At 35.5% G+C, this 14,922-nt stretch overlaps 1 protein-coding gene across 4 annotated transcripts in view; it reads left to right on the forward strand.

The window, feature by feature from the left end:
• LOC145690163 (early estrogen-induced gene 1 protein) overlaps nucleotides 1-14,922 on the forward strand; it is a 292,289-nt gene that overhangs the window by 19,871 nt on the left and 257,496 nt on the right. For all 4 annotated transcript variants that reach the window (XM_081764783.1, XM_081764784.1, XM_081764785.1 and 1 more), the window contains exon 2: nucleotides 3,465-3,814. In XM_081764783.1, coding sequence (XP_081620909.1) covers nucleotides 3,669-3,814 — 146 coding nt within the window. In that variant the 5' untranslated portion in view covers nucleotides 3,465-3,668. The remainder of the gene's footprint in view (nucleotides 1-3,464; nucleotides 3,815-14,922) is intronic.

The raw sequence follows: 14,922 nt of genomic DNA on the forward strand, positions 1-14,922 counted from the left end.
CTACCTTACATGATCTGACTCTGGTGATCTCGTGCTCGTCTTATCCTTCGACATACAGTAGTTTCTTAGACAACTTTCCAAGAGTTCTTTATGGCCGTAACGAAGTCTAAAGACTCTCATAAGGATATATGATGGCTCATTAGTAGATTGCTCAGCTCTGGTGCAAGGAGTCCTTGGTTCAATTTTAGGTCATTTGAATTTATGTTGGCTAATATATCGTCCGTGTTTCTCGTGTTTCCTCGCACATTTTCATTCCACCAGTTCTTTCATAATCAACCTTTCGTTAATCATCTGTTTCCTTTAGCTTACATTGCATAACTATGGGAAATAAAACTATAAATGCCATTCCAATTTCATTTATGGATTGCATTTGATACTTACGTTTATTTAAGTTCTTTATTTGATTTGGCTCTTTTTTTTTTTTTGGTCACATAGATAGTATATATGGTACACATTTTACAGAACTCATCCGGTCTCCATCAAACTATGCATGTTAATAGCTGTTGACTTGCTTACTTCTCGAGTGAAATGTTTTCCTGTTCATGTTTTTTGTTCCCGAGTAATAGTTTATCAAAATTGAGATTTAGGTTTTGTCAAATTATCGCAAAAGATTTCATAATTGCTAATTAAAACAAGCATTAATGGAAATTGCATGGAACAATGTGTTAAACATCGTTAATTAGAGATTGAACATTAAGTGCGAGGGCGGATCTGTTAGCAACACAAATATTTTTTTTTTTACGCAGTATTATGTTAATCTGGGACGTGTGAATTGAAAATAGAAGTCAGGTGTATTTCTAGCAGTAACATAGCGATTCCTCACCAAAGAAGAAATGCAAAGTAACTAAATCTGTGGAAAATGCTCGTTACTGTTTCTGAAATAAACAAGAGTTCTGTTGGTGGATTTTCTTCCACATGGGGCCACTGTGAATGCTGCGTCGTATGAAACGACATTGGCAAAGTAATATCTTGCGCAACATTCTAACATTAATGCAGGAGATGTCAAACCCCTTCATGGTAATGCACGGCCCCATGTAGTTGCTTCTGTTTGTGGGAAACTTGGGAAAGTTTGGGTGGAAGATGCCCGAGCGTGCACCGTACAGCCCTGATCTGGCACCTTAAGACTATAATCTTCTTGGCCCGTTGAAGATATTCTTGGTCGGCCAACGCTTTAATTCCGATGACGAAGTCAAATCGGTTGAGTATAGATATCTATACTCCAAAAGGCCGAGGCGTACAAGTTCAGACCGTGCAGAGTGGAGGGATTGGAGGCATGGATTCAAGAGGTTATTGTCAGGATCTCAGTTGACTTCCAGGAGGCACGGTGGTTCAGTGGTAGAGCGTTTATCTCTGCAGCTTGGGGTCCCTGGTTCGATTCACCACCAAGTAATCTTGTGGTGGACAACATCGTGTCCGTGGGTTTTCTCGGGATACTCCCGTTTTCTCCCACTTTATCATTCCACCAGTTCCTGCATCTTTAACTTGCTTTAATCGTCCGTTTCCCTTAGCCTAAAGAGCATAAACGTGGGACGTTAAATTGAAATATTTAATTCCATTTTACAATTGAATTTCTTCAGAAAAGTATATATTATATCCCTGGCCGTTTGAGGAAACTGGTTAACAACACAGCTTACACAGGTGCCTCTGTTGAGATTTATAATTTTTTTTTTGTTTGTTTTCTTACGTACCGACGGATATGTACATTTTTCTAATAAATAAGAATTTATATCAGTTTCTAAATACCTAGTTATTTTTCCCGAAATTACATATACAGGGGGTTAATGAACTATACCGACAAACTTTAACAGGTGATTCCTCACATCAAAATAAGAGAAAAACTTCATATAAACTTATGGCGAAAAGTGCATGGTTTCAGAGCTAGGGCTGTCCAAAATTGCGAAAAAGCTGAATTTCAATAGGCCCTATTTTGAATTCCAGAAACTGTGGATGGTGGTTCTTATCAGCGTAAAGGAAGCCACGCATACATACTCCACAAATGCACATTTCATCAATTGTCAATAGGTGTAGAGGGTATTCCCTACACGGTGTAATTCTCAGATATGGTTTCAATAGAGTTTTCAGATATACCCTGATTTCAACTAGGGTCCAAAGTAGGCAGGAGTTAAGTCTTGACAATAATGGACATCCAATGCTTCGGAGGGAACGTGGAAGTGTTAGGAACCAGCAGCTTCATGTTTCTTTGTGTTTGGAATAACGTGTGATGATATGTATTTCGTCACGGTATATTTCACTTTTTCTTCACTTATAAGCGTGAAAGAAAGCATCGCGCCATGCGTCTTTCCGAGTACGAGAGACCGTGCTGCTGACGCTCCTTAACGCTTCCGACATCGCGCCAAAGCATTACCTGTTCACTGCTATCAAGGCTTATCGTTTGCCTACTTTGGAGCAATCATAAAGTCAGAGCATATCTCAAAATTCAGTTGATGGCATGTCTAGGAATTTCACCCTGAAGAGAATAATCTGTACACCCTGAACATTAATGAAATATGCATTTTTGCATTTCATCTCTTACAGTTTGTCGGTATAGTTCATTAACACTCTGTAAATATATTCATCAATAGTATAATAATGTATTAATGAGAAAGTGTAAGTTACACACTTATGTAGCTGGAGATCTTGCTTCTTCCTCCCCCTGCCTACCAGCACATCCTTGAAGCAAAACCTAACATGATCTACTGGAACTTGATATATTAAAAATATAGCAAAGATCGTTTTGCACATCCAGAGTATGGCAGGGGCTATGGGGTGTTGTGTTTCAGATTGGTTGACTTTTGAATATGGGTCAATTTCAGTGACTCAATGTGGTCTTATCTGTCACTGAAAAAGATTAAGGATCTATAAACAAGTTTGTTTAATTTTTTTTTTTTTTTTTTTTTAAATAACTTTGTTAAGAGAAAGGAAGAAAAGTTCTTTTCGTACTTACGCACTATCTTCCGTAAACAGTCTGTTTTATGATATAAAATGTAAATATAAATAGAAAAGAACAATATCTTTTTTAGTCATTGTGTCGTGGATCATGGGTTACAGTTTCATTGATTCAGTTTATCTCTGGTAGTAATGTAGTGTGTTGTGAAAAGTTTTCATTGTATAGTTCTTAATTATAGCACAATTTAAAATAATCGTGGAATCCAAAGTGTGGTTCATACATGCATCGCAACATATTTAGGTGTTGAGAGAAGATACATCTGTGCTGTACGGTACCATTATATAGTAGCCTCTCTGCTGTATACATTTACAACTGTAGAGTAGCTGTAAAATATGAAATTTAAAATTTTGTCAATGCAGGATTATAGTTTTTTTCCCCCTTGCTATAATGTTTAATAATGTTGACAGGTAAGAATGATAAAATAATAGAGTAGGCACACGATCAAACATACCATTCGTTAATAGTTTTATAGTATATAAAGGCATTTGCTGAACACATATTTCTTATCTCTTTTCAGATAGTGGGAAACAGATGCTTCAGTCGTATGTGTAACAGGTGATCAGTGCATTGAGATATGAAGACTTATGTGAAAATGACAGGGCTTCCAGAGCATTATGTAACAGATTGTGTGTTAATACTCCTACCATGTAGTTGCCGTTTGAAGTGTTTCAGTTTTTGAGTGCCAACCTTGTGATATTTGGAGGTTAGAACGTTTCTCAAAATGACATTCATGATGAAGAAGAAGAAATATAAGTTTCAAGTGGAATTTCAGTTAGAAGAACTGACCGCAGTACCATTTGTAAATGCTGTACTCTTTGCGAAAGTAAGACTTCTAGACGGCGGAAATTTTAGTGAGATATCCAGCAGGTAAGTTTTCTCAACATATTAGTAACTTTTCCACAAGGGTATTATAGCAACAACTGACATACTGTCCATGAAACGTGACCGAAAATTTGAAAACCTGATACCTGATTCTTGAACAAGTTGAAAAATACAGTATCACGTAAACATATATATTCTAAGAAATTACGATTGCTTTTTTAACGCCCACCATATTGAAAACTTTGCTGCCACCTGATAAATTGCAAGACCAAACATAGTACATTTAATGGGAACGATAGTGTGGTCCATAGACTACATTTGAAGTCCCTTTCTGATCCTCTTACGTTAAACAAAAGTCCCGGAAAGAAATGGAAAATAAAATTCAAGTTAATTGCATATCACACACACTAGTCGAGAACGTCAGACCTATATAGATTATGTAAATAATAAATATATAATTTAATAACCTCTGATAAAGACAACAAAGAGAACCATACAACACTTACAAGTATGGGATATAACTAGACACCGTTAAGACGTTAACGAACTGACTTCATTAGCAAACTCGGCAGGAATAATCGCTCTAGCTATCAGTTGCGAAAAATATAATTCAAAATTTTGCTTACGGTATGGGGAATATAGATGTCCACCGTTGAAGTCACTTTTATCTGTTAGGATTTTCTTTCTTATTGTCTCCTAAATGGTTTGCGCTGAGCGACTTGAAAGTATCTCACTTGGCATAGAGAAAAATGAAGGGGACCATCAAAAGTAATAGTTGAAAAATTACATTTCTTTTTGTATTTGCCTATAAATACGGCATACGGATGTATGGGATAAAAATTACAATGCAGAAACAAAAATCAACCTGTGCTAGGTGGTGACTAAAAAGCATGAATGCTATCTGACCGAGTCAGGAGAGGTTGAAGCGGGTGCATCCGACGGGAGCAGGCGCGTCAGCGACGTTGAGTATACGCGTAAGCGATGGTGGTGAAAACAAGTAAGTTTTGGCAGAGTTCCAATAGCACGTGTATTGGTTTAATACACCGCCGGTGGAAAATAGCATCTAATACAGTCATTTTTCATAACCACTCTTTTCTATTATCCGTCGTAAAACACTTGTAATGATTTTTATACTAGTAACGCTACACTTCTAAGCGTAAATACAACTGTATTATGTTTCATGCAAAATATTGAATTTTACATGTAAATCTTCCTGTTGTGTGCCAGAAATAATCCAGCACCAAATATGGGATACAGGTAGCCATCATTAAGTCGCTGTTATCCGTTAAGATGTTAACGGACTGACTCCATTAACGAACTCGGCCGATAAATCGCTTTAGTTATCTGTTGCAAAAAGCAGAATTCGAAAATTCGTTTGCATGTAAGGGAAATCAGCTATTGTTAAAGATGGCCTTACCGCTGTTAAAGATGGCCTTACCTGTTAAAATGTTAACGGATTGAAACCATTAACGAATTCGGCCGAGATAATTGCTCTGTTCAGCGACACATTTCTTGATATTAGTAGTCCTCTTTTCCTATTGAATGCTTGTTTAGCCTGCGCTTCTAGAATAGCGCAGGCTAAACAAGCATTCAATAGGAGAAAGGGACTACTAATATCTAGAAATGTGTCGCTGGACGTTCGTAAACGATTTATTAAGCCACTAGTATGGAGCGTGACACTTTACGGATCAGAGACGTAGACATTGAGAAAAGCTGAAATATCCAAGCTGGAAGCATTTGAAATGTGATGTTTGCGCAGAATGCTGCGCATATCATGGACTGAAAGGAAAAGGAATGAAGACGTACTAAAGGAAGCTAATGAAGGACGACAGATCATAAAGATAATAGGAAAAAGAAGAAACAGTATGCTTGGCCATCTTATTCGCCACTCTGATTGGATCACCGTGCTGATAGAGGGAAAGACAGAAGGAAAACCAGGAAGAGGAAGCCAAGAATAGAATATCTAGATGCAGTTACGAAGAAGAGGTTGTATCAAAGTATAAAACAACTCTTCCAAGCGAGAGAAAAGTTTTAAAATCTCCATGTTCCCATCAACCTATGGTTGAGGTGAACAAGAAGAACATGTATTCCAAGAACCAGAATTCAAAACTTCTCTTCTATTCAAGAGTTATTGTGGGAGTAACGGGTGTACATACTAACAACACAGTCGTGTAAATCTGTTGCCTGATTCTAATAAGGGAAAAATGATACACATTTTAATAAATTCTGTGGATTTATTACTATAAAAAAATTCTTAATAGCTTTTAAGGATTTTGCGGAATTTTGATTACTAAAACTTTTTTATAGCCTATACGTATTTACCCTGTATGTCCGTGCGCGAGAAGAAAGAACTACTGGATGAATCATCATCAATTTTGGCCAAGATGTAGAGGGGCAATAATTTCCGGTTTCAACATCGCCCTGCATGGAGTAAACGCGGTAAGAGATAGTGAGAATTGTTTTGTTTGGATCGATTAAGGGTTCTAAGAAACCGGAAGTGGTAGTAAATTTCTACCAGAGGACAAAACTTTGAGATTGAGTCTATTGTTAAAGTACTGAATTCATGCATCTCGCTATTACCGAACTTGCTCTATGGTGATCAGTATTGGAACTAGAAGTTTTAGTACATTTCTACCACTTCCTGTTTTAGTAGAGAAATTAGGGTGGAAATTAAATATATTCTTGGAACACTGAATTGGTTCTGGAAAACTGCATCTCGCTATAGGCCTATATTACAGATTTTGCTCTAAGGTTCAACGTTGAAATCTGAAGTGGTTGTTTTCTGCCATTTCCAGGTCGAGTAAAGGATGACTAGGGCAAGATATCACTTACGTATTTCGACTCTGAATCCATTTCAAAAGCCCTTTCTCGTTATCACTTACCAATTTTGCTCTGTGAAGATGTATTGAACCCAGAAGTGGTTTGATTTCTACAACTTCCGCTTTTAGTAGAGAGAGATATTAAGAGTGAAAACAAGTGCCTATTGTTGGTGTACTGAATCGATTCTAAAAAACTGCTAATATTTATCTATTGTCATTTGTGTTCTATGGCGATCAACGAAGAACCGGAAGTAATAGGCTTCTACCATTTCCAGATTAAATATAAGGTCAGTGGATTAGATGAACTGTTCGTGTTCCAAACCTGCGCTTTTCTCTGTTTCTTATCGCTTTTGCTCCGATGACTGTCGACGGACGAATGGACGAACAGAGAAATATTCGAACATAGACGTTCTGTAAGATTTTCTTTACTCATGCATGGTATAGTTTGAAAATCTTAACAACTGAAATGGATTAACTTCTTTGGTTTATGAAAAATTCATTTTTGACCATAGTAAATATTAGTCTATTCTTTTTTTTTTTTTTTTTTCATTATTTCTTTTGGTATCTGAAATCATTCTCAGGTGTTATCAGTCTTCATAATATTTGTCAGTTCTTTGTTTCGTCGATTTTTTCTTCAACTTAGTGTTTTAAAAAATAGCATATAGGTAACTCTTGTGAATAAGAGTGAATATTTCAGTTCTGTACTTTCAATTGAGTGGGGAACAATAGAACTTGAGTGTACTGTGGTATTATTTTTGTGATGAATACAATAGCTTTCTTCCAATAAATTCCAGCTAACTTGCTAGTGGTCATTGTAAACAAAGTAATGCAATACCTTCTATAAATTTTTAGCAAGAATTTTTTGGTACAGAATTTTGTGGGAAAAGAGCTAAAAATGTTTTTTTAAGTTTTTGCATGCTTGTTGTGATTTATTTTGACGGTCATTATTTGCGGATACATATATTACGATCAATATTGCTTTGTGTTTTCCAAACAAATCCATTCGCGGTAGCTGGGTATTTATATGGCAGAAGTTCACGAGGAAGCTTTAACAGTTTCAGTTATTTGTGTTTGGGTTAATAAGATGAATGTTAACGTACTTCGTTAAATTTTAGTGTATAACTTAGCAGTGGCGGATGTAGAGAGTAAAAATGGAGGACAACCAGAACCGAAACTATGATAGATGTAGTTTACAGTTTTTCATGTCTCCGGCAGAAATTTCCAACTCAACTTTCTCCCGATAGAAACTATTACTAGGTTGGACGTTGACATTATGAACCTCAAGTATTGTCCTACATATTGCAAAAAAAAAAAAAAAAAAAAAAAAAAAAAAAAAAAAAAAAAAAAACTATATCTAATGTTTCAAAATTTTCCAATAAAGAATAAAAGGCAACACTTACTATAAACTTTCAAAAATATATAAATACCGTAATAGGTTCCATTGTTTTTGTCGCTCAAAAACCTGGAAGGCTGAGCTCCTGGCCCCGGGCTAGATCCGCCACTGTCACTAAGACGTGAAAGATGTTTAATTACTGAAAAAAAAAAATCAATGACGAATGAATTGTCTGTATGATTCCAATTTATTTTAAATACTTATATGGAAAAATTTTTTTTCTATTAAATTGAACTTTTGGCGTAACTCATTATTTCCGATCCAACAAAAACAAAATGTCAAATACTGTGTAGTATTAATTCAGTTTAGAAGAAGCACGACTGTTGTCTTTTAAGTTTATATGTAAGGAATGTTGAAATGAGTTCGACCTTGACTAATTTGTGCGTGGAATTTTAATGCTTCCTGAGGAAGCGGTTAGCTAGTTATCGAATATATATAATGTCAATATTAACAAAGCATATGTAGTGATTATAAAGATTCTTTAACGTTCTTATACAAACTTGTTTTGTATCACTCTTTCAACTAGATTGATGAAATTGGTTAATTTCGGATGAGACGAACTGAGCTTCGCGTTCATATTCTTTTTTTATTGCTTGATCTTGAACTTTATAGCTGCATTGGTACACATATGTCTTTTGTCGTTTCAGTCTACTAATGGGGTATCAGCTGAGAAGGGAACTCGTTAGTTGTCTTGACCAGTGTCCGTAACCAGTCCACGTGGTGTGGTTATTGAAAGGAATTAAATTGCAGTTCAGTCACAACACGACATCTTTCAGTTTGCTCTCACAATTCGCTTTGCACTATATTTTGAATTACGTTTCCAAAATCATTATCGGTAAAAGACGTATTATTCTTAATTAATACATTGAAACAGTGAATAACTTCGATTTTTTAAAAATACGTTTCTATTAATGAGTTCCATGACTCATGACAACTTTGGCTTGTTTCTGTTCTCATTACGTCTATTTTCTTTTTTAATCTTGTGTAATTGAGTTAAAACAATTACTTAACAGGAAGTCAGATGTGTTAAATGAAATAACAGGATTAAATAATTTTTTAAAAAATCAATTTTCGTTACTTAAGCTTTTGTAAAGATCTCCAATATCAATTTACCTGTAATATTATAACTTTGGAAATTTAACTAAGTGTTCCAAGTTATTTATTCATGAATGGTATAAGGTTTCCTTGATGACAGTTCCATAATTATTGTTACCACCGTAATGTATTTAAATGCTCTTCCGCCGGGAATCGAATCCACGAGTACGTGCGTCTAAGACGCACGGGATAGCCAGTAGACCAGCGGAAGGGCTCCCAGATTGTGGTATATTTTGATGTAAGAAACCCAAAATACTTTTAAAATCTTTCCAGGACGTAATAAACTTTGGCGTTGTTAGGGTTGTGTACGAGACAAGAATTGACACTGTCCTGTCTCGTGAAAGCGATGTCTCTTCTCGGATAGTTTTCTATTTCTATTGGAGGAGCTCTGACTCGTTTTGCACTTCCTCACAAAACTTATGTCTCATTTCGTCTCATAGACAAACCGTCGTGCGTTTCTACCTTCTTAAACGTATTAGTCATCTAGAGTTATCTTAGTATCTCCCCCCCTCCCTTCGTCATTTTGTTATGGCGTGCGTACAATAAGGAAAAGATACGATATTCATAAGGAAAGACAAAGGAAAAGAAAAATATTCTGATATATACTTAAACAGTTCGTATATGTAATCTTAAATTCTATAATTGGCCAAACCGACCTGGAAAACCTGTAGTCAAGGAATTCCACGAAAAAAAGCCGAAAAAGATCAGGGAATTTTAAGTAGGATTTTTACTTCTGAACTTATTTTTTTTTTTCCCTTGATGAGCTGTTTGGTAGAGGATATTTTATAAAATAGTTTCTTTTGGAGAACTTTTTTTTTTTTTTTATTTACATACACAAACACACACACTATGTACGCGTACACATATAGTACGGAATCTCCTGGTGCGAAAAATAGGTTGCTTTTCTGTTATATATATGGTAAGCCTGAAAATTTGTAAATCGTGACTAGCAAAACCTGGAAAAGTCAGGGAATTCGAGCTCGTGAAATAAGTGAAAACGAGTAGTTCCTTATTATACAATGAATTCTACATTTGTTTTAATTTTTTTTTTTTGTGGTGGTTTAACAGTGTTTACCTGGAAAAGGACGCATCCTTCTGTTGTTATTATGTCTTTTTGTTGTTAGCTCGTTAACTCGATGACTTAGTCTGATAATGAACTAGAGCATGAATGGAAGTTAATTATTCTTGATGGTTTGCTTCTCGTATCATCCGGCATAAAATTCCATTTGAGCATGTGATAAGTGCTTTTGGTATAGATGGGGGTAAAGATACATTAAAATCGTGTAGTCTGGTTTTAATGTCACTGCATTGTAACTATGTGATGTTAGAAATGTCCCATAATGTTTTTGATATTGATCACTGATTCGATAGGATGGCCGTGTACAGAAACAATAAAACATTTTAAGGTAGAGTGGTAGAGTATAACTTAAACAATTTTCATAACCTGTGCTTCTAGAATTTTGTTACTGGTATTAATTAATGACTTTTTTGTGCTTTATGATTTTTTATACTTATTGCATTTATTAATAATACCTGTTGTTTAATTTAAATAATGCCACTTTCTGGGTGTTCGACAATGAAGAGTGGTTTGAAATGTTGTTTAGAACAGTGCTTCTATTGGTTTCCGTAATTTTCCTCTTTTTGTGGCATACAAATGTCCGGTTGATAATTTGTCTCCTATGACCTTTCCGAAGGACGTCATGCCTCACGCACAAACCAGACGGAAGTACTACTAGCATAAGTAGTCTGTAACTGAAGCTTTTGAAAACCATCTGTTTTAAATTGTTCTTTTATTTAATACTTGTAGTGAATTTTTACGAGGGGTGTCAAAAATCATATGAAGTGTTCACAAGTTAATTAAAAATATTTTCTTGGTCATTTTACTTTAATAAAGGTGTTTTATTTAGTAATTATTAGAGTTAGAACTCAAGGCCGTTTACAAAGGGTGTATAAATCGCATGATGATGTATATTTAATAGGCGATGATAGGAGAACAATAGAAAGAAATGCAGAGGATTATCAAACGCTTGGAGAGACATAGGTTTAGAAGTAAATGCAGAGAAAACTAAGTACATTTAAGTTTGTCGGGATCGTAATACTACAAATTGTGGATACGTTAAAATATCAAATAATACTTTCGATAAAGTGGATACTTTCAAATATCTAGGATCAATATTAACAGACCAAAACCATATTCACGAATAAATTAAATGTTGACTAAAATTAGGGACTTCGTGGTATTATTCAGTTCAAAATCTTTCGTCGTTGCGAATCTTATCGAGGAATTTGAAGCTTAAAATATAAAAAAGATAATCATATCTATTGTTCTGTAAGGTTGCAAAACAGGGTCGCTTACGTTGAGGGAAGAACGTAGATTGATGGTATTTGAGAACAAGATCCTGAGACGAATATTCGGACTCAAGAAGAATGGGAATGGGGAATGGCAGAAACTTCATAACGAGGAACTACATAAATTAATTTATACCGTTTAGCAAATATGTTGTATCATCAAATCTAGCAGGCTCAGGTGGGCGGGTCTTGTAGCCAGAATGGAATAAACTAGGAACGCTTTCGAAGTTTTTAACTATAAGTCCAATCGAAAAACAACCATTAGGAAGACCTAGGCACAGATGGGAGGACGATATTAAGATGGAAATAGGAATACAAAGTAGAAACTGGATCCAGTTGGCTAAGAACAGAAGTCAATAGAGAGCTTTTGTGAACGCGGCATTGAACTTCCGGGTTCCGTAAGGCATTTAGTTAGTTTAGTTAGTTATATAAATCGCATAAAGCTTGGATCCCTCTTTTCATAAATCATACACAGTGAAAAATTTCCAGTCTGGTCCTTATAGCTGTAGTCCCGAACTAAACTGACAGATGTTCTGGTGTTTGGGTTCACTTTTTAAAGATCGTAATTGTCTTCACTTTTCCGACAACAAAAACTAATGATGACTTGTGAGGGGAAACCTGACACATGTGTTTCGGACTCTCTGTTAATATGGATGACAGAGTTAGTATTATTCCTGAAAATAAACAATTTATTAATTGTAATAGAGTATTAGTAACACATATTATAGTGCATCGTTCTTGGGACTCGCAATAAATAAATAAATAAATAAAATGAAGTAACAAACATTCGTATTGCATCGATTCATGTTGATTTTACCTTAATAACTGAAATATTGTCATTGATTTTGCGTTTTCGTTATATTTTTGTGTATCAGAGAAATACTTCAATCTCGCACTGTTTCACTAGTTAAATCAGTGCAAGATATACAGATTTCGAGTTATGTTTCCAAGACATACCAGTCAACTTTTATCTCCAAATGTACAGTATCATTAATATTTTTGTGTACATTAAGAAAGTTCTTGCTTTAAAAAAGTATTATAAGTTTCGTGTATTTTTTTTTCTTATGCCATGATTCCCTGTTATAGAAGCAGCATGCAATTGGTGGAATTCTTTTTCTTTCTTTCTCGTGAGGCGGATAGTGATGTTAATGTTAAACACTACTTCCAATTCCACACAACATTTAACATAATCTAGCTACTTAATAATATGTATGGATTCGCCACGATGGAACTTTTGCGTTCAAGAGCTATGATTTGAAACATCTCTATCTAGGTCCGTATTTGTTTTGTTTGAAATGTTAAACTAACTTCGTTCTAGACAAGAATCCAAACGGCTGGTTTCAGAACGGGTCATATGAACGGGTTACGTTCGCATGACTTGGCACTTTATCCTTAAATTCTTTTGCGCATACAGATTTTTATACCGATTCTGAGACATTACAGCGTGCCAGATTTTACTTACGATTTTTTGTTTCACATGTGCCTTGTTTTCACACTTTTGTGAGGTTAAGGGGCCGCGGTGGCTCAGTGGTAGAGCGTTCACCTCTGGTGCTTGGGGTCTTGGGTTCGATCCCAGCCCCCGCCAAGTGAATTTTGTGGTCGACAAACACCGTGCTCGTGGGTTTCCTCGGGGTTCCCCCGTTTCCTCCCACTTTCTTCGTTCCATTTCATTCATTTCTCATAATCACCGTCTCCTTTAGCCTAGCCGGCATAACGTGAGACGTAAAACTCAAAGATTTCATTTACATTTGTGGGGTTATTTTTTAAGTATATTTTATTTAACAAAGGATTGAGCTTACATAATTATATCGTTAGTGTAATTTGGTATTAGAACAACTTCTAAAAATTGTATTTTAGTATAGCCTACCCCAGTTTACAGTGATAATGATGAATGAGAATGGTATCTTTATTCTTAATGAGAATACTGTTCTAAATTGCGGGAATGAAAATACAAAAATAGAATGCATTTTCAAAATAACATTACTAAGTATATTATCGTTGAATTAGCTCATGTATGTATTTAGTTTTCTACTGTATTTAGAAAACAATTGTATAAGATATAATGGATTTCTCCATGTAAGGAAGGATATTTACTTCACGAAAAAAGATCACACCTTTAGTCAAATTTCCTATGTCTTTGCCCTGTAATTTGAAAGGGTCAGATGGTATGCGAATGAAATGAAATCTTTCAGTTTAACGTCGTACGCTTATGCCTGTTAGGCTAAGGAAGAAGGGTGATTTGGGTAGGTTAATTGTGATGAAAAAATTGATGGAATGAGAAAGTGGGAGGAAACTGAAGTGCCTGAGAACCTAGGGATACGATGTTGTACACCATAAACTTAAGAGTCTTCATCCTGGCGAAATTAAAATACCGCTAATTGTACAGTAATTATGTGATATCTTCAAATAGATAAAAGATAATTGAAATATGGAACAAGAGCGTCCTAGACAATATTATTTTGCGTGAGGTACCGTTATCACAAGTCACCTAGTGGCTTTCCGTTTTCAGCTGTTTAGAAACGCGAAAATAAATGCCGATTTTCAAGTGAATCGTGATAACGCTTTCTCATGTAAAATAATATTGTCTAGGGCGCTCTTGTTCCACATTTCGATTATCTTTTATCTATTTGAAGATATCACATAATTACTGTAAAATTAACGGTATTTTAATTTCGCTGGGATGGAGACTCTTAATTGGTCGGGGGCGTAATAAATCCAAGTGAATAATAAAGTAATGGAAGATTTAAAAAATATAAAACCCTTTTAGTTTACCATCCCACAATTATGTCTGGTAGGGTAAGAGAGACGGATGATTAAGACAAGTGAATGATGAGAGAATTGGTGGAATGAAATTGTGGGGAGAAACGGGAGAGTCCGAGAAAACTCACGGATACGATGTTGTCCACCACAAACTTGACCAGGGATCGAACTAGGGACCCCACACACCAGAGGTGAGCGCTGTACCACCGGGTCGTCGATTTGATAAAATAAAAATGAAATGCATGATAATAGTGATGGAAGGTAACTGGTGAATGATTATGGTAATTAAAATTTTGATATAATAAATGGAAGTGAATGATAATGAAAAATTTGATATGATAAATAGGGATGGGCACGAGCGAGTTTTCTTTAAAACTCGACTCGACTCGAAACAGATATCTTTGTGCTCGACTCGATAACTCGACTCGAAACATTTCCTCCAACTCGACTCGAATTTGGGTCGAGTTTCGTGTCGAGTCGAGCCAAAACTAGGGAATTCGAGCTAAACTCCGTGTGTAGTTCCATGTACTTTCGTCAAGTATCCTACATAGACAATATAATTATCAGTGATATTATTACTACTACTACTACTAAAATCTATATTATTATTATTATTATTATTATTATTATAACAACACTGTATATAACAGTGAAAGGTAGGCGGTTTGTATCTGAATACTGAAAACTAGTTACCTGTCGATCTCGGTCGTCGAGAAATCTTTAGGAGGCAAGGACTC

This window comes from Thermobia domestica, chromosome 7 (assembly GCF_964235325.1).
Source record: "Thermobia domestica chromosome 7, izTheDome1.hap1.1, whole genome shotgun sequence".
NCBI lineage: Eukaryota > Metazoa > Arthropoda > Insecta > Zygentoma > Lepismatidae > Thermobia > Thermobia domestica.